This window comes from Mycetomoellerius zeteki, unplaced genomic scaffold (assembly GCF_001594055.1).
Source record: "Mycetomoellerius zeteki isolate Tzet28-1 unplaced genomic scaffold, Tzet1.0 scaffold106, whole genome shotgun sequence".
NCBI lineage: Eukaryota > Metazoa > Arthropoda > Insecta > Hymenoptera > Formicidae > Mycetomoellerius > Mycetomoellerius zeteki.
In genome coordinates this window covers 1,255,246-1,278,777 of record NW_017255975.1, presented here as the reverse complement: position 1 = coordinate 1,278,777, position 23,532 = coordinate 1,255,246, and the positions used below count along the sequence as shown (strand labels likewise).

Below are 23,532 nucleotides of genomic sequence, written 5' to 3'. Positions count from 1 at the left end.
AGCGGTTAGGCGCTAACAATACTCGTATAGGTATGCCAGCCATTCTATTAGCCGTCTTCGGTTTCGTGGCGAAACGCAACAGGCGAAGTATACTAACGCCCGGCGGCCACAAGTCGACCGCGCATTTCTACCAAACGCGTTGAGAATACTAAGCTCATCTTAAATTGGAAATGCATATATTCACGAAGAGTTTGTTATATAAATATTTTTGATATAAATCTTGCAACACATGGATATATGTTTTCGCATTTTAAAGATATCTGTGATAAGATTATCATAAACAATATCAATGAATAAAATGCGCATTTAATGCATGCATATATTATTTCACACATATATACATATATTATTTCAAGCTTGGTTCTCCAATTTAAAAAAATCGGGACATTTTTTGTTTTGTATAATGCTAATTAGAATTAAATGAGCAACTTTACTACGTCTTTCCCGTTTAATTACAATACGTGGAGAATGTGAAATGTCTCATAATGACACGCCAAAAATTCCTCGAAAGATAATGTGAAAAGAAAAGCATAAGGCAAAAAGAAAAGATGCACTACATTAGTTAGTACACAGTGTCGATCAGCCGGCTTGTCCGGAAGAAATCGAGAGTGCCTCTGAGATGAGAGAGAGAAAGAGAGAAAGAGAGAGGGGGGAGGGGAAGAGTCGAGACAAGGTCATAATCCCGCGGTTGGAAAGGAGAGAAAGTATTTAGCTGTCGACTTGACTCCTCGAAAGTATCGGACATTGCATAATCGTTCGATCATTGGCACCTGGGGCGACCGAGTCGCCGAGCGAATTGACTCTATATTTTCATTCCGTCGATATGCTTCTTACGGATCGTGAAACATTACGAAGACTATGGATATTGTGCCCCCGATGCAAAGCTCAGATACCTCTCGCGTCCCGCCGTGACACGTGATTCGGTACTTATCAGATTCAACAAGAGAGTAAGAGAGAAAGACTGAAAGAGAAAGAGACAGAAAAGAAAGAGAGGGAACCAATGGTTGGTCCAGAAGACTTACTCTCTCGCACAGACGCAAGCGTGGGATGCGAAGGTCGACGACCCGATACCGCGAGGATCCCGTCAAGGCCGCGCCGAGCGGTCGAGCGTCACGAATTTCGCGCGATTATGTGAACGTCGGGCTCGTTCGAGTCCGGAGTACTTACAGTATCAATACTCCACGCTTACGCTCGGCCACAAGATAAGGTAAAAATTTATAGATATACTAATTCCGTAGTGGCCAGAGATATCGGGTAATAATTTTGTAATTCCGTGATATTTAGAATATTAGTCTCAATCCTAATCTCTCTACTTAAATTATCTCAGATCAGACTAAATGTAATAATAATAAATTAGATATGTAGACGATGAACATTTATGAAAGTTCATTTTATAATAGATCGTGAAGGAGATTAGAAAGCTGTCGATTGAAATAAAATTTTGAAAGGTCAATTTCCATGCGTGAATCTCTGATCGAAAAGATCTAGGACATTTTCTGTGTCGACTAGCGGAGTGTCGCGATTGATAAATGATTGAGCTGATTCAAACGCAAATTACTGTTGTATATTCTGGACAAGCCAGGCTCGAATGTATCGGATTACGAAGGTCAAGAGTGATGATCGAACACCACCTATTTCGTTCAAGGATTGTTCGTTGAACAGAAATGCAAAGTACACGTTGAAACCGCAGCATATTAATCACTATCGATCATCGTTGCTTTATACCGATATGAACATTTTTCTAATATGAGGTCATTCTAATGAAAGATAATGGGAGATTAAAAATAAAATTCTATAGAAAGATTATTTAAAGAAGTTACTTCAAAACTTTTCTTTAAATCTTCTTTGTGAATTACATGAGAATATTTTATATATTAATATATCATGTTAACATACTATAATTAATATTTCAGAAAATTTTTTTTTATAAGAAGTACATAAATTTTTTAAGAATTAAACAGTAATTTATTATTTATATTAATAGTTTTATTAATCTAAGTATTAATTGCACGAGAAAGTACAATGAAACGTAAATGTTAAATTGTCGGAAGTCATACAGAAAGTCTACTGTCGGCATTGTCGCACGCAACGTAAGAGACAGCTTTAACCTTTCAAACAACTTCGTCTAATAGAAATGCATCAATAGAAATCAATACAACGACAACAAACCGGTTACGATCCAATCGGAAGTTTACTTGTTTTGCATTACATCGCACGCAATTTGTTCTCGTCTAAAAATAATCACAACTCGCTTACTATAACTTACGATGTGGAATTTTCATAACGCGCGTGGGCACGTTGATGTACATCAGTCATAAAATTTAAAATAACGTAAAGAATTTTAAACTTCAAAATTATAATGTCTTTACGCGAAAGAGTTAGAGAGAAATGAAATATTTATGTAATAAGTTATGTATCTTTATAATTTCATGTTTAATTTACATAATCTCAAAAAAGTCTATAGCCCTCTTTTCAAATTCAGGGTGACATTAGATACAGTTGCTGCCACAATCTGTCGCACGCTTATTACAATATTTAATAACGTTTCATTTATGTGTGACTTACCGATGTAGTTGTATATCTATATCTATGTCCATATCGTCACCATTCTCTCTATGATAAAGATGACCGGAAATTTTTGAAGATATTTGTACTGTTCCAGGAATTTAGGATGTATCCAAAATAGAAAGTGAATTTTTCATGACTCGCGTCTAGACCTTGATATTATAGATTAGGTAGGTATAGAAGTCGTCAAAAGGCAAAAAGTTAGGACACCTTAAAGTATTGATATTCGCCATTGAGTGCATCCACGTATCTTCTTGAAAGGTTTACGCTTACTTTATATCAGAAATGATTCTTTCGTTCACTAAGAAAACAAATTGTTTATTTGATTAATTTAATTGTTCATTAAATTAAATTAATTTAGTTTGTATTTTAAAAAATTGTAATAGGCGCTACAGAACGCAGGACGCAGGAAGTTGGATGAATTTCAACTTTCGCGTCTTGCATCTTGCATTCTGCGTATTGCGGTCTGTGGCTTATTATATCTGAAATACGTTTCACTCGCGACTTGTGACTTGTCTGCGTGCTATGTAGATCGGGCTTTACGCGTCTCGCGTGAATCCGCGCTGTGCAACAGGTTTTCATACTGTCTGCGACAATACGTTCCGCGCACTTAACGCTGCAACAAGTGGTTTCCCGTTCTATGGCACGACGCTATTTACCATAATTTACATCTTACACATTTTAGTGAGACACTCCTCAACACTTCTTGATTATCTAAAAAAATAACATTGAAACTTATAGTTCGTTCATGTGAGAGTCCCGTTTCATCATTCGGAAAAAAGTGGCATCGTGACGAGCGTCTTTCAGGAAAATAGCATTAACGGAAACCATGGCGGATGTTCACGACAAAAACGTGTGAGATTTCCGATCAAACGACATGGCGATTGCACTTGCGAGCGTGAGACTCGTCAATCGAATATATTTGATATGATTGTGTTAAACAATTAAATTAACAAATAAATTATAATTAAATTATATAGTAATTGTAACCATTTTTACAGTAACAATCACTATAATTATAAATACAGTAATTTTCGATTCCCAATTATTAATATATGTATATTTGTTGATAGAATTATATATATAGCTATTACTAACATTATAGCAGTAACAACCATAATTACAAACACAATAAAAATTTTTCTGTTAATATATCTATGTATATCATATCACACTGGATATATTCGTGAATACACGTACGATCGAAAGGCGAAGAGCATTACATCTTATAAATTAACGGTACAAAGTAAGCAGAATCAATTCAAACTAATATTTTTATTTATTGCTCATTTGTTGCTAAAAAGTTGTCAAAAAATTTTTTGCAGAGCAACAAATTTTTTTTGACAAATTTTTTAGCAACAAATAAGCAACAAATAAAGATATTAGTTTGAACTGATTATACTCACTTTGTTTCTCTAACTTATAAAATCTTACATCCCATCACGTTTGTGTGTCAAGAAAAAAATATTTTGTATTCATAGATATAATTGTGATTGTTACAATGTTAATAATAGTAACTATTATATATACATATACATATATAGTTTTATCAATAAATGTATATAATTGATAACCGAATGTGACTATAGTTATAATTATTATTATAAAAAATAGTTGTAGTTACTATAATTTCATCATAATTAATCATTCCATGGGTCAACTATAATTTATATTACGTTTAATCATACATCAATTAGTTCGATTAAATTAGTCAATAAATACTCAAATTTAAATCAATGAAAGATTAAAAGTGCCTCTTGTAATAAAATTACAAAAACTGCAGCATAAGAGAGTTTTTTCTAAACGATGATCTAAAACTTTCATTTCATTTACACGAATATTGACAATGAGACGATTTTTTCTATGCAGTGACCCCGTGTGAAAGCTCTCGTAGCTATTACATTCTCGAAAATTATGTAAGAAAAATGGCACGCGATGCAATTAGACTGTTCTGAACATCGTTCATACATAAAATCTCACGAATATCTTTTCCTGAAAGTTTTCTGGAAAGTTCTTGATATCATGACATTCGTATAGCAGGCGCAGACAATGCATTCGGTAAGAACTATGAAGCTCAATGTGTTCCCGCAAGAGAGGCTCAGGACCTTCTTCCTCTTTCTCCTCGCTCTCTCTTTCTTTTTCCCTGTGCGTTCTCCTTTCATTCGCCGTAATCGGTCTACCGTGAGGTGGATAGGTTAACTAGGAAGCCCGGGTACGCGCGCACACGCACGCGAATATGTAATTACGTTTACATGCGTGCACGGTGTGTTGTGTAATCGCGTGTGCTACGTGAGCCGTATGTCACGCGTCGTGCTTACGCCTACGTACGCATTATATGCACAATTCGCGATCCGACGAAGAAGTACGCGGTGCGGTACATAGAAATTGCAAAGGGAAAGTTCGTGATCTTGTTTTTTTTTTATACAATTGCGCGCGATAACGAATATGTGCGATAACGAATACGTATTATTTCGCGACGCTGTTACGATCCTCAAGACGCTTTTCGTATCTGTAATTGGGATATATTCACAAATAAAATTACTTAGATCCTCAACTTATTGATGTAATAAGACAGGTGTAACATTCCCGTGGATGCAAAATATAAAAGTGAATTTCGGTCTAAATTGACTTCTAGTATGCTACCACTTTATAGGAAAATGTATTTGAGTAAATTTGATTGGTTGTTTCCAATCTTCTTCTGTTCTCTTTTCTTACTATCGTCATTGTGCGCAATGTTATACCTGTTTTCTTACATTACAACCAAACTTGTAGAAAGATCTCGAGTAGAATATTTTGATCGCAGAAAGGCAACAATTTCACATCGTCTTTAATGTTTGATGTGGCGGCAAACTGCCGCCAGAAATTTACAAACCTGTTGACATGTTATACCAATACACTTTGTCAAAAAATGCTGAATTTAATGCGGACATAGACTGCTTTTAGTGGGAATTTGATCGAATTTGTTGCCAATTTGCCCCAGCAAACTGTTAACATTTTTCTATCTGTTAAATTCAAGTGGTAACTTAAATGAATCTTCTGCTTTAATCTTTGTTTTCTTCTTGTTTGATTTTCTTTAATTTGGGAAAGAAGGAAGGGTTCAACACCGTTCGAATTCTTGTATATGCATTAGTATAGAATTCGATGGAAAGTGCTTTGCGGAAGCTTCCCTCGTGGTATAATGCACTTATCAGATTTGCGGTAGCAAATCGCACATCGCGAATAATATACTGCTCTGAGAACTCGGCGAAGGAAGTATTATCCACTGATATAAATACATATCTGATATACATATCAGTGGTTTTATCTGTGATACGTATGTATGTATATATGTGTACACTGAAAAAAATGCACGTAATTTTACATGGAAATTACATGTTTATGACTGGAAAATTATCTAAATTATTTAAATATGATTGGAAATTACTAGAAATTGTAAATTTTCAATCATGTTTAGATAATTTTTCAATCATGAACATGTAATTTCCATGTAAAATTACATGCATTTTCTTCAGTGTATACGTACATATGTCTATAGCACCAATAGAAATATACATATTAAGATAATAAAAAATGATGATATGTAAGATTGTATAAGAATTATTACAATAATGCGCATAAATTTACAAAGAGAAACTTTGATTACTTTGAAATTCCATAAAAATTATTGTATATGTACATATTTTATGTTTTAACCATGATTCTTACATCATGGTTTTAATAACAAAGAAAATCCGCGTGAAGTTACATCATTAAATAATAATATATTTGCTGTCTTTTTTGTGTATATTATCCGTTATATCACAGGAATATTTGTAAAGTTTTTTGTGACGTGAAAATAATTTTTATTCTTCGATTTTGAAAAAGAAAGTTGAAAACATCGAAACTCGATTAAAGAATTCGGACAATATTTGATATCCTAAACACATTGTGATATCAAATTAAAAAAATTATCTCATAATTTTGGATGATAATAGAACAAAGAGTTGTTCGAGGTACGTGTAAATCATTTAAGAAAATGTACGCTTTGTAAGGAACTCTGCAAGCGTTATCGCAAGGCATTCACGTGTTCGGTAATAAAGAAATCAAGCTTTAAAATTTGATATTAGATTTCGTGCTTATGCAATCGGAAGGTAATCGGAAATTGAGATGATGAAACGATGATAGAGATACTTGGGAATTATTTTCCTGACGCGTTCAATCTTCGGTCGCAACGGGTGGTCGTACCAGATCGAGTGTTATTGGCAGAGACAAACGACTTAGGAGAAAACAAAGATCAAAGTTGGACACGAAGTACATGGACATGTTGTCACTCATCAAGGAGAAAAGCACCATGTACATTCCTGTCGTTGTGTTTGCGAGAAAGTCGCGAGATAGTAGTGTGATCACTTCTAGACCTGGAATGCAAGGACATTTTTGATTACATTGGAGATCGACAGGCAGATTTAATGTTACGAAACGGTACATGTTAACATAAGATACGAAAAGAATATTTAAAATTGTTGCACGATGACCGTTCAGGACTTTAAGGTTTTGAAATTTATACGAACTTTCGCGAGAGCTTCAAAACCAAGAGGAAAAGCATGAATAAAGCCTCTGATGAATCACGAATAGGAGAATTACACAGGAAGAAGAGTTCTTTTGCTGAAGAATCTAAAATTTTTTAGTTATATGTATAGATACAGATTTGAAAATAATTATGTAGTATGCTCAAACTGATTGCTATGAATGTTAATCCTTTTTGTAGTATCGTCATTAACATTTAAATATTCTGCATAATTATTTTTACGATCTAACAAAATTATTTTTAAATCTATACCTCGCTAAATTTTTGAATATTTCAGCAAAACTGTTCTTTTTATATAACAATGTTCATCGATAAACTTCTTTAAAAACGGTTCACAAGCGCGCTCTTCGAAAGGGATCAAAAAAGAAATTTTCAGAGATTGAAAAGTGATCCGTGCTTCGGAGGAAAGCTGAAAGCGAAGAGGAGCGAAGTGACTCGACAGAAATCCAGCATGACGTTTCAAAGAGAGCAAATATCGTACAGGATGTAATTGAAAAGTCGTCTACGGCGATTGAAAATGGTGATCCGTCAATCAAACACGCAGTTTATCATCAATTCGCGACACGTCGAATTTTACGGAATGAAATTTCTGTGCAAACGATGAAAAGGGAGAAAACTGGGACAACCGTTGATCATCGGGACTGTCAATCGCGCGATTGCGTCCAATATACAGAAGTCCTGAACTCGAGAATTTTTTCTCGTCAACTGGGCAATTATTCGCTCGATCCTGATAACGATCGCGCACGCTTGCTGACAAATGATCAACAATTGCGTGCTTAGACATCGCAATACAAATCAGGGAAAGACAACGGTGGCACGTAGGGAAAATGTAAAATCTCAAGGCGTGTACCAGGACGAAGACTATCGCTTTTTTATGTCGCTTCATCAACAACTGAACGAAATGCTGTTAGTGAGGAAAGTGAAAGCGAAGATACATATGATATTTTACAAAGAACTGTGTGCGCGAGAATTTGCAATCCACACATGGCGTGAGAACAATTCTGAGTTATGCAGTTATGGGAGAAGAAAAGAGAAAGTGTTGGATTATTATTAAAATATTCAATATATAATAAATAATTTTATATAAATTTTCAGATATTTAACTTAACGTATCTCATACGTACGTTCAATTAACTAACTTTTGAGGCTACAGTTTTTATAATCTAAAGATTATCGTGCACGATACAACATTTCTATTCATATAATATATCTATGCCTCTACCATATCTTAGTAAATTAATGCTGTATGTATGCGTAAAATACCGTGGTACAGGAACACGCAACATGTGTGTACATAACGAGTCATACATACATGCGCATCAAGCTTGAGGAGAAAAAAAGCAGAGTGGGAGAGGGCCTTCGTACATCGCACAAGAAAAACCACGCAGGGCGGTAATTTGTCCGTTGATCGTTATTTATTGTGATTCTCGTGGTACGCGGGCGGACGGCTGGACATTTGCATGCGAAATTGGCAATGGCATAAGGGCATGAATCTCCTCACGCACGGCCGGACGCACGAGCGGGACGCGAGCAGAAAATGGGGCTTGCCTTACGCAATTGTATACGTTGAACGGTGGTCAGGGATCGGCCGTCTCTCCATGTTGGCACGTTGACACGTATCATTTATACCTCATCATGTCCGCGGAAGATCGGCCGCGCGAGCAAGCGAGCGAGCGAGCAGCTTGCGGAAAAAAAAAACGCGAGGCCCCGCCTCACTCTTCTCGTCCACCTTGCCATTCGCCGTTTTGCACGTCACTCGCGGCCAAGAATGCGGCAAATTGAACGTGTCAGTCGCGATGGAATATAGATCGGGGGCCCGTCCTCGTGCCCGTCGTCGAGAGCGAAATTCCAACCGGCTAATTTTGCATCTCTGTCAAGTTAATAGGACCAAACGAGCAGAATCGGAAAAAGACCTTTCGAACTATTTAGTGCTCATTTTGTGCTAATTTGTGCTACAAAAAACAATTTTATACCATATGCCATTTAGAAGAAACGTGTGGCGCTGTTAGTTTAACATCAAACTAATAACAGGACTACAAGAAAAAAAAAGAAACATAAAATAAGATTTGAATAGTACTAATTTTGTGATAATTTCTGTTGTTATAAAAAAAATTAATATATTGATCCATTTCTCAAAAACTAACTCCTAACAGAATTAAGCTCAAGAGCAAAGTACTCTTCGCAACGAGCAGAATCAATCACTACTTCCACAATAGAAGCGTTATAATTTGTGTCGTCAAAATATGAAATTTCAGGTTTTGTGCTTCCATGTACAGCCATGACAGATCATAATATATATACAGACCACACCATATCTCAGTAGCAATAAATTTGTATATTCGGCTTCCTCGAAGAGCAGAGGCCACGACATGTTATTCGCTCTCACAGTTAATATCCTTTCATTTAAAAAAATATTGATTTTTAGTTACAATAATTAACATTTATATATATTAATATAAACTATAATTTTAAATAAAAAACAAAACCGATTCGGCAAAAATTGTTTATTTTTTAAAGAAGATTCAGTTCAAGGTACAAAAAGAATTTATTATACATATAGCTTGTTAAAGAAATAAAAATAATTGTTCGTAATATAAAGAATACTTCATCATAAATTTTTTTGCTGCGACAATATAAAGATCAATCTTTTGCGAGCTGTAAAATGAGATACACTCGCGACGCTTGGCAACTGGATTATGATCTCGCAGAATCATCGAAGCAAAGAACGAATAACGGTCGCAGCAACCGTGGTCTGTTATTACTTAATCAGCAATCTGCTCTAGTTTACAAACATTGCGACTGGCTTAACGTCGGCAAATCGAACATGGTAGCGTGAACAAGAATTCTCAATCGCAGACGGGGATAATTTCATGCACCGAGTAGCGCGGTAGCCAAGAAACTCCAGAGTCCCGGCGCGGCTCTAAACGAATTGTTCGTCAAGCGTTGTAAATCAACGAGCACACGCCGATTATTATTCGCTCATTAAGAAAACTAACGTTACGGCTATGACGTAACGCCGAGAACGATCGAAACGAGCGAAATGTTAATTGCGCGACAATGTCCCACGTCAAGTCTATCGAGCTCGCTTGTCACGACGATCGTGTCGTAGAATCTTTGTAAGAGCTCTCTTGCGATATCAAGAATTAATAATCTCTTATAGAACCGGATATTGACTTTCTAGAATCAAAGAACATTTTTTACGGATCCTTAGCAGGACATCTAGAATTATATTTATACACCTTGTTAAAAATAAAATTTTATTTTAATTTGAAAACATATAGTGGACTTTCTCAGCATGCAAAAATTATTTTTTTTATACGATAATGTTAAGTTGAACATTTTTGCATCCTCAGAAAGTCCACTATATATTTTTAAATTAAAATTAACAATTTATTTTTAACAGTGTAAGGAATATACACTTTCCGAACTACACAATATTTAAGCTTGAGAATAAGAGGTAATAAATATGATGAAATTTATAAAAATAACTTTCATAAAAATACTGTTGCGTATTTCGAAATATAATTTCATTGTTATCTATAGATTTTTTTTTTATTATGGCTATGATATACGAAAAACTTAAGTAATATGACGTAAACATTAATTAAACAGTAAGAATAGGTCATCAAAATTAAAAAGAATGTAAGGCAATAACAAAAGTAGTAGCAAATAAAAAATATTAATTTGCTTACTGCTTATACAGAAAGAACAGTTTTGCTAAAGTATCTAAAATTTTAGATAGTTACAAATCTAAAAATAATTTTGTTTGCATCAAAATAATTATTTAGAACGCTCAAACTGATTGCTAGAACGTTACAACTTGTTGCAGCATTGCCATTAACATTTACAGTGAGTGCAAAAAGTATTTGTACACAGAGAAAATATTAAAAAAATACTATTTTTAAAAAGTAAATATTATCCAGCGAGAAATGTCATCGAATTGATGTCGCATCGATATCGAAACAATGATTTTAACATCAATTTGATGTCGATTCGACATTTAATTGACGATCATTTCTTGCTGGGTAATTAAGTTTATTCATAAAGAATAAAATAGATTGTATGTTTCTTAAAATTATATATATCAAAAAGATGTGTATTAATTATAGAAAATATATCATCTGAAAAATAAGCGAAAATTAAAAATTGTATTGTTTGGATGCTCAAAAAGTATTCGTACAGTCGAGAAATTTAGCTTCTAAAATCAAGAATACATGCGAAGCTCGTTTGTTTAAGTTAGAACAGAATGTATTCATTGTATAAAATTACTAATTAATATTTATTTTCTACAAATAAGACTTTTTATAAAAGATTTCTTTGTACGAATATTTTTTGCACTCACTGTAAGTATTTTGCATAATTATTTTGATAATTTAATAAAATTATTTTCAGATCTGTATCTAAATTTTTAGATATTTTAGTAAAACCGTTCTTTCTGTTTATATCTCACTGTTTATATTTTTTGTATGCCATAGCCTTTACATGATAAAAAGCCAGAAATCGGTACGTACGTACGTACGTACATGTGTGGATCAAAGGACGATTACGCAATGTGAAAGTTATCGATGGAATTCACTTTTACTTCGACTTCGCCCTGACCTCCGTTACAATGAGAGCGATCTGAGTAATCTGATCGACACATATGTTTGGCAATGAACGCGTAACCGCTTTAACGTCTATCGAATACATTCTGCTTCTCTCCTCTCAGAAGATTAGCATATGAATACGATTATTGCGCCCACTTTTATAATAAAAATATTCAGATTAGATTATCCGGTGTTATATTCTGTTGAAAAGATTGATCAATTAATCATATCGTTGTAGGTATATGACTATACATTTTTATAAATTAAGAGTTGAGAAAAATGAATAAAAGCTATGAATATTTAATCGAAGCAGATTTATCGTGTATTGTACATGATTAATAATTTACCAAATATTTACCGAATATCAGTGTGGATGTTTCATTTATAAAACGTCGTTTTTTAATGTTTTCGTTGATAATCGATGTTACATATGGGCGTGTGTGATCGATCTTTCTTCCTATTATATCATCCATGAGTTTTTATCTAACTGATGGAAATTGGTTATCGCGTAAGCCAACGATGTGTGATATGAAGATACCTTATAAGAAGAATTTTTTAATATCCATCCATTGCCGATATTATCTTAGACCGCAAAGGATTAACCTTTAATCAAGATTACATCCAGCGAAGTCTTGATCGATTCAACAGCCAAGACTTGTATATATCTCGATGCCGCGTGTTTGAGTAACGGTTCGTACCGAACCATGAAATTTCCAAGGCTGGCCAATGGCCATTCGTACGGTATCTCATAATAACTTAGAATCGTAATGGGAGACAGAGTTTTTCGTGTCTTCATTTAATAAATGACATTAATGTGTGCGCTTTGCCCGTTTTCTTCTATATATCATTGTTGATTGTATCATTCGGAAACGGGTAGTAATACGCGTTCAACTTAATCAGCTGAAAACTAAAGCAATTATGCTCTTATTGACACAAGTATTATCAACGCTGTCGTAATGTTCTCTTTTTCTCTACTTTCTGGAAAAAATTGATTTCTCGTTCTTCTTTCTCATTTATATCGTTTATTCCACTTGCTTCAATTATCAGCAAGCGTCATAAATACTTTACACTGTTAGAAATTAATATCTAAACATGTAACAAAAGCTTGTGATCATGAAGTAACTGAAAAATAATAATGAATGGTTTAACTGAAAATTGGATTAAGTAGTCTCAAGTGTACACTGTTAAAATTTCATGAAATTTAAATATAGTTTTAAGTTACACAATTTGAACTTAATTTCATGACATTACATTAAATTTAATTTATAATTGAAAAGTATATTTGTGTACATGTACATGAAATTTAATGTGTTTTTCATGAAAATTTATGAAATTTAATGTAATGTCATTTTTTAATTCATTGTCATCTTTCATTCAATAAAATTTTATGCGGGTTTGTATGAAATTTAATACATCTGTTCATCATTACACTGTTAGAAATGCTTCCTTTATATGTAAATGAAACTCGTGGTTATGAACGAAATTAAAAGTAATGAATAATTTAACTGAAATTTTATATGTAGGATAACTTGAAGAATCATGTTATTTAAAAAAAAATAATACAATTCTATTTTAAAAAATATCAATGATTCTCATGTAATCGTGTAAGCTTGAAAAATCGATTTTATTGAAAATTAATTTTACTATTATTTATCCTTCAAACCATATAATTTTTGTCTCAAACATTTTTCCCGAAAATACTTTCCTTCAGGATAATCGACTGTATATATCATTTAAAATGAAACACCCTGTATACGTTTAATTACTTTCACAGTGTAAAGTTTACTATGCTTGCTGATAATTAAAGCAATTGAAATAAACAAAATGAAAGAGAGAAAGAAGGAGAACGAGAAATCTATTTGTAGAAAGTATAGAAGAAGAGAACATTACGAAAATGTCGTCAGTAATATCAATATAATAATCATAATTTGCTCCAGTTTTTAGTTGATTAAGTCGAACGCATATTACTACTAGTTTCCGAACCTGGTCAAGTAGTAGAGAAGCGGGATGTATAACACAAGTGAAATCGAGGTCGAGATTGATCAGCCAAGGCGAGCACGAGCTTGCTGGTGAATGAATCGGCTTGATAAGCATTATAACAGTTACGTCCGTAATCGATTTCCTCGTAGACGTAGGCGATATGCGCGTTCTGCGAGAAAATCTCTCGATCGATTTGTATCGTGCGTCACGGAAGTCGCTGAGATACGCTAAGCATGCCTTTCTGCGTGCGTTTTATCGTTTCTATTACGCGGTGAAATTGCGGATATGGAACTATAAATCGCGCGTAATGACAAGTGCACCGTGGTGATTGCGTAAACGATTTGACTGTCAGTGGCTATAGTTATCGAGAATGATTTTATAATAATTTGCACTACAATAGTACCGTAACTCGATAGAAATGTCTGTGCCGTTAAACGCTGCTGAACGGCTTCGTCGTTGTGACTCGAGATACTTTCTCTTCATTCAGAACTAGTCAGTTAATTGGAGAGAATTTATCTTACTGTACTTTCTTCATTTATAACGTTTTACACTTCTTGTAATGTTTTTTAGCACTTCATATTTTTACAGTGAGTAGAACACGCGAAGGTTTTATTACATCCAGAGCGATGTTGCACTTAATGTCTTCCAAATTTTTGTTCCGAATTTATGTTGGCAAAAGATGTGGAATAAAAAAAACTGTAGGAACCTAATTAGTCAAACTTGAACAAAATTTAAATTTAAAATTTATCGCGCGTCGTTAATTCTGCGGCGCGCATTTATTTCGACCTTCCGAAAGAAGACATTGTGATTTAATCTGTCTGGATCGCGCACCGTGAAGGCTGATTAACGATAAATCCGAAATTGGCTGTAAATATCCGGATAGCCGATAGCCGATAGCCGATAAAACATCCACAATATCCGTTCGCGGAAAGGACGTTTCGTAAAAAGGGTTGGATGATCATCGGGATTCGCGCAACAGGCTCATTGTATAAATCAATTCGAAATGACGGAAATGGCGATGTATAGATCGTTTGCGAAACGATTCGGCGATTTATATGCGCGTACTGTAAATATCTTGCCATGAAATGGGCACATTTATATTCGCTATAAATTTCCGCACGATCCACACCACACCACAAATCGACAACGGATTATCGATTTAATCTGAACTCGTGATCATCGGATTGTCGTCGAGTATTATTCCTACAAGTAATCCTCTCCATCCATCTTGTATGAATAACTGAAAAGAAATTAAATCACATTCAAACTTGAACAATACATTTATTGATTTATAAGTATGTTTCAAAATTGTATAAATAATTTAAATCGCGCCATATAAAGATTAAGAGAAAGAAATGGCGACAAAAAGTAGCTTTAGGCGTGCGTTATACGGCGTCAGCAGATTTAATGAAAATCAGGCTCGACGTAGAGGCATAACTCGATTAACGGTGACTTAAATTGTCTTTATGAAACTGGATCTTAAGATCTCGTTAGGCCGAGCTATAAACGTCGATGTTCGTTTCAAAACGCGCAGAGTCGCCGTTCTCGTACTCGTGCTCGGTATTAACAAAGTGGGTCAAATTGACATTATGATTTCGCAAAAGGATTATTAGTTGGCCGCCGGTGATTTTAATAGCGCGCTGGAACGTAGGTTTATGAAACCAGTGCGCGCCGCGCACCGGCCGATTTTTCTCCGCGCTATGCGAAAGCACGCGCTACAAAGTGGAACGAGTTTCCACGCGGCGTGCGCAACGGTAACGTTTGTCGTGTTTCGTGCACAGAATGAAGCTGAGCAGCGTTAACGAACGAGCCAAACGAAACGAGGCGAGAAACGACGCGCGATGTCGTGCACGATCAACACGTGCCGCGTCATCTCATGTTCTTCATTCTACGAGAAAGCGAAATCCCTCTGACGTCGACGAAACATCGTGCGCTTTATGAAAAGGATGTGTTTTCTACAGAAAACATAAAACGTTTAACTTTAACCTTTGTAAATGGAAACAACGTTATATTTCTATGAAATAAACAAAAAATGTAAGAATTTTACACGGGAAGAACGATTTTATCGAAATATCTAGAAATTTAGATACAGATCTGAAAATGAGTTTAGACAAAAATATGAAGGAAACTCAAGCATTATAAGCAATGCTGCAAAAAATTTTGATATTCTAACAATTAGTTTGAGTATCAATATCTTACATAATTATTTTGATAGTTCAATAAAATTATATTTTTAGATCTGTGTATCTATTCAGATTTCTAGATTTTTACTTTTACTAGCAAAACCATTCTTTTCGTGCGTTGTTTTGTAATATTTTGATGCTTTTGATACTATTGTAAGATATTTACGAATACAGTCGGAGCTATAAAGTGATGTCTTATAGACTCTCTACAATAAGTCATTACCACAGCTTTAAGTCTTAAGCCGTAAGAAATTGACCAATTATAGTCGATTATTCTTCTTACATTCGACTGTGATTGGTCAATTTCTTATGGCTTAAAGCTTAGGTAATGGCATATTGTAGAAAGCCTTTTAAAGAATAGTAAACCTTAAATTATAAGAAATTGACTAATCATAATCGATTATTTCCCTAACATTCGACTGTAATTAGTTAATTTCTTATGGCTTACTACACGACCCGCTGGTCGCGAATGTTGTGAATGCCAAGTAGAACGTACTCATTGTAAAATACAAACAGCCGAAGCTATAAAATGTTTACAAACGTATCGTAGGTGACATTGTGAATAACTTAAGGGACGTCACCCAACTGTCCGGCATCAATTTGATTCTCCGTGAAATATATTGTTAAACACAAAAATCTGAGAGACACGTATGAAACTAGAAACATGCCTGTAAAGGCACCTCCAGACGATATGGCCAATGTATATGCCAATTTTGCACACATTTCACAAAATATTGAATACATTCAGTATGGATAATTATGTATGTCACGTATGTGTATGATATTTGCTAATGTTGACATAGGTTGGTCATATTATCTGGAGGCGCCTTTAAAAAAGAAGAAAAAATGAACAAAGATGCAAGAATTTATTATTTTTTTAGTTTTTGATACTATTCGTAAATTGTTTTCAATTACGTCTTTTCTTTGATTATGTCTCACATGTGTTTTTTTATGTTGCAGGCTGGTTCTCGGTAGTGTCCAGCAATAGTGGTACCGGAAATGCTAGAGTGTACAGAAGAGTCGGCGCCTTGGTGCGCGCCGGAGTGCCAGCGTTCTTGCTTGCGAAACCATTGCGGGCTTACACGTTGACGCACTCTAAAATGGGTAAGTTATTTTATCAATAGTCTGTCTGTATTATAAAACTGTTTGCGACACGTCAAAGTTTAACGTTGGTGATATAAATTTTCAAATGTTGAATGAAATATATTTCTTTAATTTAGCAATAACTCAGAATTATTTTCGTTTTATACATTATTTTTTCCTCGCGTACGTTCTGGCGAGTTAACTGGACGGAAATTATTTACGTATCTCGCGTCACATATATCTGGCACTCGTTGAGTTTATTATCTTGATCAACCTAAGGCTGTGTTCAAAATTTACTCCACGTACTGCTATAGTGCACGTAATGTAAAGTGTAAAGTGTAGATTTTCAATACTGGCAGTAAATTTTGAAATACAGCCTAAGTCTGTATTTTCCACGGGCCAACTGTCACGGCTGCGGTTATCATCCGTTGCGCTCTGCTTGCGGAAATGTGGCCGGTTACGACCTGCGCACCGTGGTTCATGTAATCAGTTTGTTAATAACGTAGATTCTTTCCCGAGACATGATAAATTTCCTTTAATTCTTTGGGAAAGTTGTTGTAGTATTCGGAGAAATGGCGATTGTACACAAATAGGCGAACGTCAAGGTTATTTGTTTAATGTAATGTAAAACTTTTGATTTTGTTCTTCCTCTGATCAGTATTATTCTCAGAGACTCTTTTTTCATGCATATGCTTTAAATACGGCTTCAGTGAAGGCATCTAATATATGAGAAAAGAGGTATTCTTAGACTCCCTAATTAGATATTTTTTAAATTAATCATAGACGACATTTCATAAATGACAAAAAGCTTTATTTTCATTAGAAGAAGTTACTTATGTTTTCAAAATATCCTCGTCTGTAACTATAATTAGAAATTTTTAATGATTTGTTTTTAATCGTTCCTTAACATTTACATTAATTTTAATTTAATTAAGTGATAATCAATATAAAATATATATTAATATACATATATTTGCTTATCTAGTCTATTATAATTAACTTAATGTTTCTGGAGTTCACTAAACTTAGTACTTTTGTCGAGACACGACGCCCGACTCTCCCATCCTCGTAGTTAAAAAAATCGTTAAAAATTTGATAAAGAGTCATCCCTCTGTTCTAATTGATACCGATCGATTGTTCATGATTTACTCTATTGGAAAAAATTCTTTCGAATCCCCTTACGAGGTGCCAAAATACCGCTGTTAGTACTTTATTAAGAAATCGCGCTTTATGAAAAAAGTTATTTAAAATATTGTAATAATGTAACCTATTTTATTCACTCCATACTTTTTGTTTGAAGTTCGATAAATAATTTTTACATTTTAAACGATTCTTGAGCACAAGAATAAAAATTCCCATCGCGGGCTCTGATCGGTGGCTAGCTGCGGCGGCCATTTTCAGCGTCATTTTTTATATCATTAAAATTTAATAAAAATATAATTTTTTATATAATCTAAAAATTTTAATTATTCGAATATAAATTTAAATTTAAAATACTTTTTACTTATACATTGCAAACAGTTCTCAATCGATTCGATTAAAGTTTTGTCCAGATTTTTTATTGGCAGATACATGAGTAACTGATCACGCAGGTGTTCGTTTTGTAAATTTAGGTCACGTGATTAGAACAGTTGCGTAAACGGATGCACTCCAAGTCCAACGGCTGCTTCTGATACCATTATTTAGACGTAAAGTCCAATGTCCTACAGTCTCGCAATACGCGTGTATGTATAGGCGGGTGCACAAATCTCGCGGATTATTTTCTCGGCCTGCAAGCGACTGGCCGTAACACGAATGTCAATGTGTCCGTAATGTATAGCTTTTGCGGCGTACGCAACATACATGCGAGGCGAGGTTTACGCGAATACGCGCGACGAGAGCGCGTAACGTAATAGGCACGTGGCCCGCTGAAAGCCGTCCTCACGCGCGTGCATAAGCAGCTGCGAACGCATACACACGCACATACACGGATACAGCTCGCGGCGCGAGCATTATGCCATTACACACACCGCTGTAACGATTATGGTCACGGCGGAAAAGGATTTTTTTTTTTTTTTTTTGCGTGAGTGCATCCCTCTCGGTTCCTCCTTTCAACGAGATCCGGATAGGTCCCGTAAGTTCGCAGCGGCGACGTCGATTCGCGTCGGCGTCCGTTATCCAACGCGTTTATTGTCGTTAATTGCTCGCCACCCCGCCTTTTGATCATACCTACGCATCAGCGCAACGGTACACGATCGATGCATGCGATTCATATGGAAATTCGCTGATATGTTCTTCGAGTTTCAAGATGATATCAAACGGCCAGTTTAGACATAGATGTGTTATTACGTTAGAAGCATGTGTGAAGGTTCTCTTGACATGTGAGATGTACCCTTATAAAATTATAACTGTATCTCCAATAAAATTAAGAAAAAGAATAAGGTAATCTTTGGAAATAAAGTTAAAATTTCCAAAGATTATACCTCTGTAGTGTTATGGAATAATGAAAGTTTAAGACTTTAGAAAAATATTACTAATTGAATAGAAAATATCACACAAATCATAATTTAATAATTATATATTTAATAATAATACTACACTGATGATATAAAACAAGGGAGAAAGAAAAAATTGGTAGTAGTTTTCCAGATTAATTTCTTTCACATGTTTTAACCTCTTACGATTTAGGAGCTGCGCATAATGAAAGGAACAGGGATAGAGAAAAAGAATTTCAACTTATCAGAAATCGTGTATTGTGAATACACAGTTTTTGTATTGATAGATTCTGTATAGATAGATTAAAATTCTTATTCTCTGTTCTCTGCTCCCTATTCCTTTCATTAGGTTCGTTCGCGTCGTATGCTCCAACATGTTCCAATATGGTCCTACTATAGCTCTTACTCCGGATCTACAATAGGGTTTTAAGCCTTAAGCCATAAGAAGTGGGCGAATCACAGTCGATTATTCCCCTCGAACTTGACTGTAATTGGTCAATTTCTTACAACTTAAGGCTTAAAACACCTATTGTAGATCCAGGGTTACTCACTCCAACGCACTTGATTGCCACCAGACACTGCTTTCCATTTGATGACACAAATCGACACAAGTAGTTCTATCCTTCTTGACATTCAGAGAGTGACAAAGATGGAACGACACTTGTGTCGAGTACCTAAAAGGAAAGCAGCCAGAGTGAATAGGAGCTATGGTAGGAGCATGTTGGAGCATGTTGGATCTTGTGACAAACCTATTGTGCGCAGCCCCTTACGATCATCCCTCGCGACATCGCAAATCGCACACTCCTATGCGCACGCAACGAATCGGTGCCTCACAGCGCCCCACAAACATCACGTGATCACGCACCGACGCGACGTAATAAATCAATGATCAAGTCGCCGGCAGCCGGTCAAAAGTAGAAGTGCGTGCATGGTAGTGACCGAAACGTATTTAGTGTCGAAAATCAGAATCGAATCGATCTTTATCGGACAATCTTCGGACGGACTCGAACGTCTGGATATTGAGAAACCTCTTTGCCTCAGTTTCACGAGGTACCTTGTTTGGTTAAGGGAAGAAGAATAGTTGGCAATTTTTCAGTTGGTGGGTCGAATTTCGATCTCATATTGAATTCGCCATGTGCAAGTAGTTCACGTCCTCTCGAAGCGGCCTTCGAGCTTTGGCATTGTTTCGTCCAGCTTAAAACAATTGAATATAAATAAATAAACGCTAATAATAATTAAGTAGGCATGCGCCCGTTATTAACTCAAGTGTCGCGTTTGTCATACGGCACGATTTTTTTTATCGGTGCCAATAAATTAACAATTGATATCATTCCCGTTGGATCTAGTTTGTTATTTGCAAAAACATACTCCAATTAATTGTCTCTATATATAAACCGTTTCTGCAAACAGTATTTATCGTCTAGTATTTATCATTTATGTATCAAGTATCATACTGTGTATCAAGTTTAAGTTGATTTCTGTTGCAGAAAATGGAAATTTGCGGGCTCACTACACGAAGACGACGGTGCGCGCTGGTGAGGTCCTGCGACTTACTGCCGTTTTCCAGGACACTCGTCGCGCCCCGGTTGCCAGCGGCGTGTCTGGAATCGTCCCGGAAGGCAAATGCTCAAGATCCTCAGAGCGGGATCAATATGCCCAGTGCTTGGACTCTCACGGGCATGAGTTATTCGCGCCACTTTCAGCTAGAGGCGAGTTCTATGCGACTTGTCAGAGCGGTAGTCTCGACACCGGCAGCGACGCAGTGCTTTACAGAGTTCATCAGCTCGCCAGAAGGGATCTACCTCTGAGGGTAAATCTCATCTCTCTTGCAAAACCTTAAGATTAATTAATTGTAGTTATGCATTGTTAAATTCATAATATCTCAAATTGTACTCAATTTGATATTATGAATTTAACTTAAGAGAATAGTTTAACTTAAATTTAGTTTATTATTTACTAATTGTAAGTATATACAGTAATATGAACTTTGTTTACTTTGAAACTAACTGCAGAAATGGATTAATTTATATATATATTTTGACATACATTTAAATTAAAAATAACAAAATCTTGTTTAACGCAAGAAATTGCTATTGCTTCTTCGATATATAATAGTGTGTATGATCCCCAGGTACGTCTAGTCGCTGGACCCCTACCCATACCGTTGCCGCGAGATTATAGCGGCCTAATGCAGTTGGAGAACGCGAATAGAGGACCGATAGTTCTTGGCTGTGCAGTACCGCTGATGCCCGAAAGACCCTTACCCAATACTACGGTGCCGGAACTCCTGGAGCTCGTCGCAACTGGTCCGACCGCGCCTCGGGTGAAAAGAGCACGACTGGGATGTCCTTCCGAGGCGAGATTGCTCGCCTCGCCAAAAATGCAGCGATTACTTTCGGCTTGCAGGTAAGAAGAATCTTAATCATTACGTGGAAAAAAACAACTTACTCTATGGAATGTAATTATTTAAATTATGTAGTATTAATGTAGATTTTAAAATTAAAATGTTTAATTTTAAAAACAGTTGCTACAATTTTAATAAAGAATAAGGGTTAATAAAACAGGATTATTAAAAAGACAATATTATGTAAATTATGATTTTATACTAAATTAATAGTTTAGGAAAATATAATAATTCTGTAAAGAGAAAATTCTTTTTTAATAGTCTAAAATTAAATCATATAAAATTTAATCTTATAAAAAATTAATCCAGTTAATCTAATTAAGTTTCTTGCGTTTGCGTTATTAGTCTCAGTGTAATAAACATTTTTTGCATTCATGCGCAATTCTTACTGCAATTGAAACATTTCCTTTTAAATAATTATTACTTTACATATGAAATAAACAAGAGGATGATATACGTTTTAATACTGTTTTATAGAAGAGCCTTAGACCAGAGAGCGACGGAACCTCGAGTCGCCCCGCCGAAACCAGCTTCCAACAATAGTCAACTGAAAGAACTGCATTTGAAGGAAATTAAAGCGAAGCCCGAGGCAAAGCCGATACTGCAGAGCTTGAAAGAGGGCCTGGAGCAAATCAAGAAGACGACGATCCGTGATCGGAGCAATAGCCGCAATACCGGTAATAATCACAGCTTTCTCGACAGAATCTCAAGGATAGCGCAGGGTGGCAAAAGCAGAAACCCAGCAAAGAAATCGGCATCTTTTACATTTGCCGTACGACCAGAGATCGGCATGCGATCACCAGAGAGGTACGCCAGTTTGGAATCGGAAACAAATTTGATGCAGGCATCGCAGTCATCTAGGCAACAAGTGCAGCGTTCGATTTCGACGAGCGTCCTTGAGATGCAGACCAGCAGTCCAGACATGGATCCACCGTACTCTAAAGTGAGAGACAGTCTAACACCATTGCCTCCCACTCCACCGCCGAAACTGGAAGAGATCTATGCCGAAATTTGTGAGCCCGGCAGCGGCAATGGTTCGTCGCGGGATTCACCGCATGATGATAAATCGCTGCCGGTAGGAGGGAGCAACAGCACCAGAGAACGAGATCGGGGCTACGTGAAGCTTGCACTGTCCCATTCCGAGATGTCCGATGTATCGGCGAGCACTGGCGACGACGAAGAAGGTATTTACAATACTGTATGCTGAGCGTGCGCCTTCTTCCATTGCGGTAAACCCAACATCCACGGGAAATCGTTTGTGATAACTGACTCTAGGGTCGACCGGAACAAATGATGTTACGTGTATGGAGTCGAAAGGTCGCGGGAACTCTTCAGCGCAATATAACATTATGGATATAAATGTTTACAGACGCGAGTAGTATTGGCAAACGCGTTCGTTGCGAAAGGATCGTTTGAAAATCTTTAAAACAATAAAAACGTTAAAACGGTCGAGCCAGTATTATCATAATGTTCTTTTTTTTAGTAAGAATTGCGAGAGTATAAATATCAAGTTTTTAGAATTAATTTTATTTTTATACGTAAGATTGGAAACTGTTCTCCTAAGTAGCTGCCGGCTCTCGACTATTAAAAAGATATTGTTACAAACTGTGGAGATATCGTGCGCTTTTCAAATCGGAAGAAAAACGCGGGGAGACGAAAGTGATGTATCGATCACGTACGCGAACGAGTTGAG

At 35.8% G+C, this 23,532-nt stretch overlaps 1 protein-coding gene across 2 annotated transcripts in view; it reads left to right on the top strand.

Moving 5' to 3' along the window:
- Positions 1-23,209, top strand: part of LOC108722785 (uncharacterized) — a 51,458-nt gene extending 28,249 nt beyond the window's left edge. For both annotated transcript variants that reach the window (XM_018448082.1, XM_018448091.1), the window contains 4 exons: positions 16,839-16,982; positions 20,923-21,245; positions 21,567-21,841; positions 22,317-23,209. In XM_018448082.1, the coding sequence (XP_018303584.1) occupies positions 16,839-16,982; positions 20,923-21,245; positions 21,567-21,841; positions 22,317-23,046 (1,472 nt within the window). In that variant the 3' untranslated portion in view covers positions 23,047-23,209. The remainder of the gene's footprint in view (positions 1-16,838; positions 16,983-20,922; positions 21,246-21,566; positions 21,842-22,316) is intronic.
- Positions 23,210-23,532: the final 323 nt, after the last annotated feature.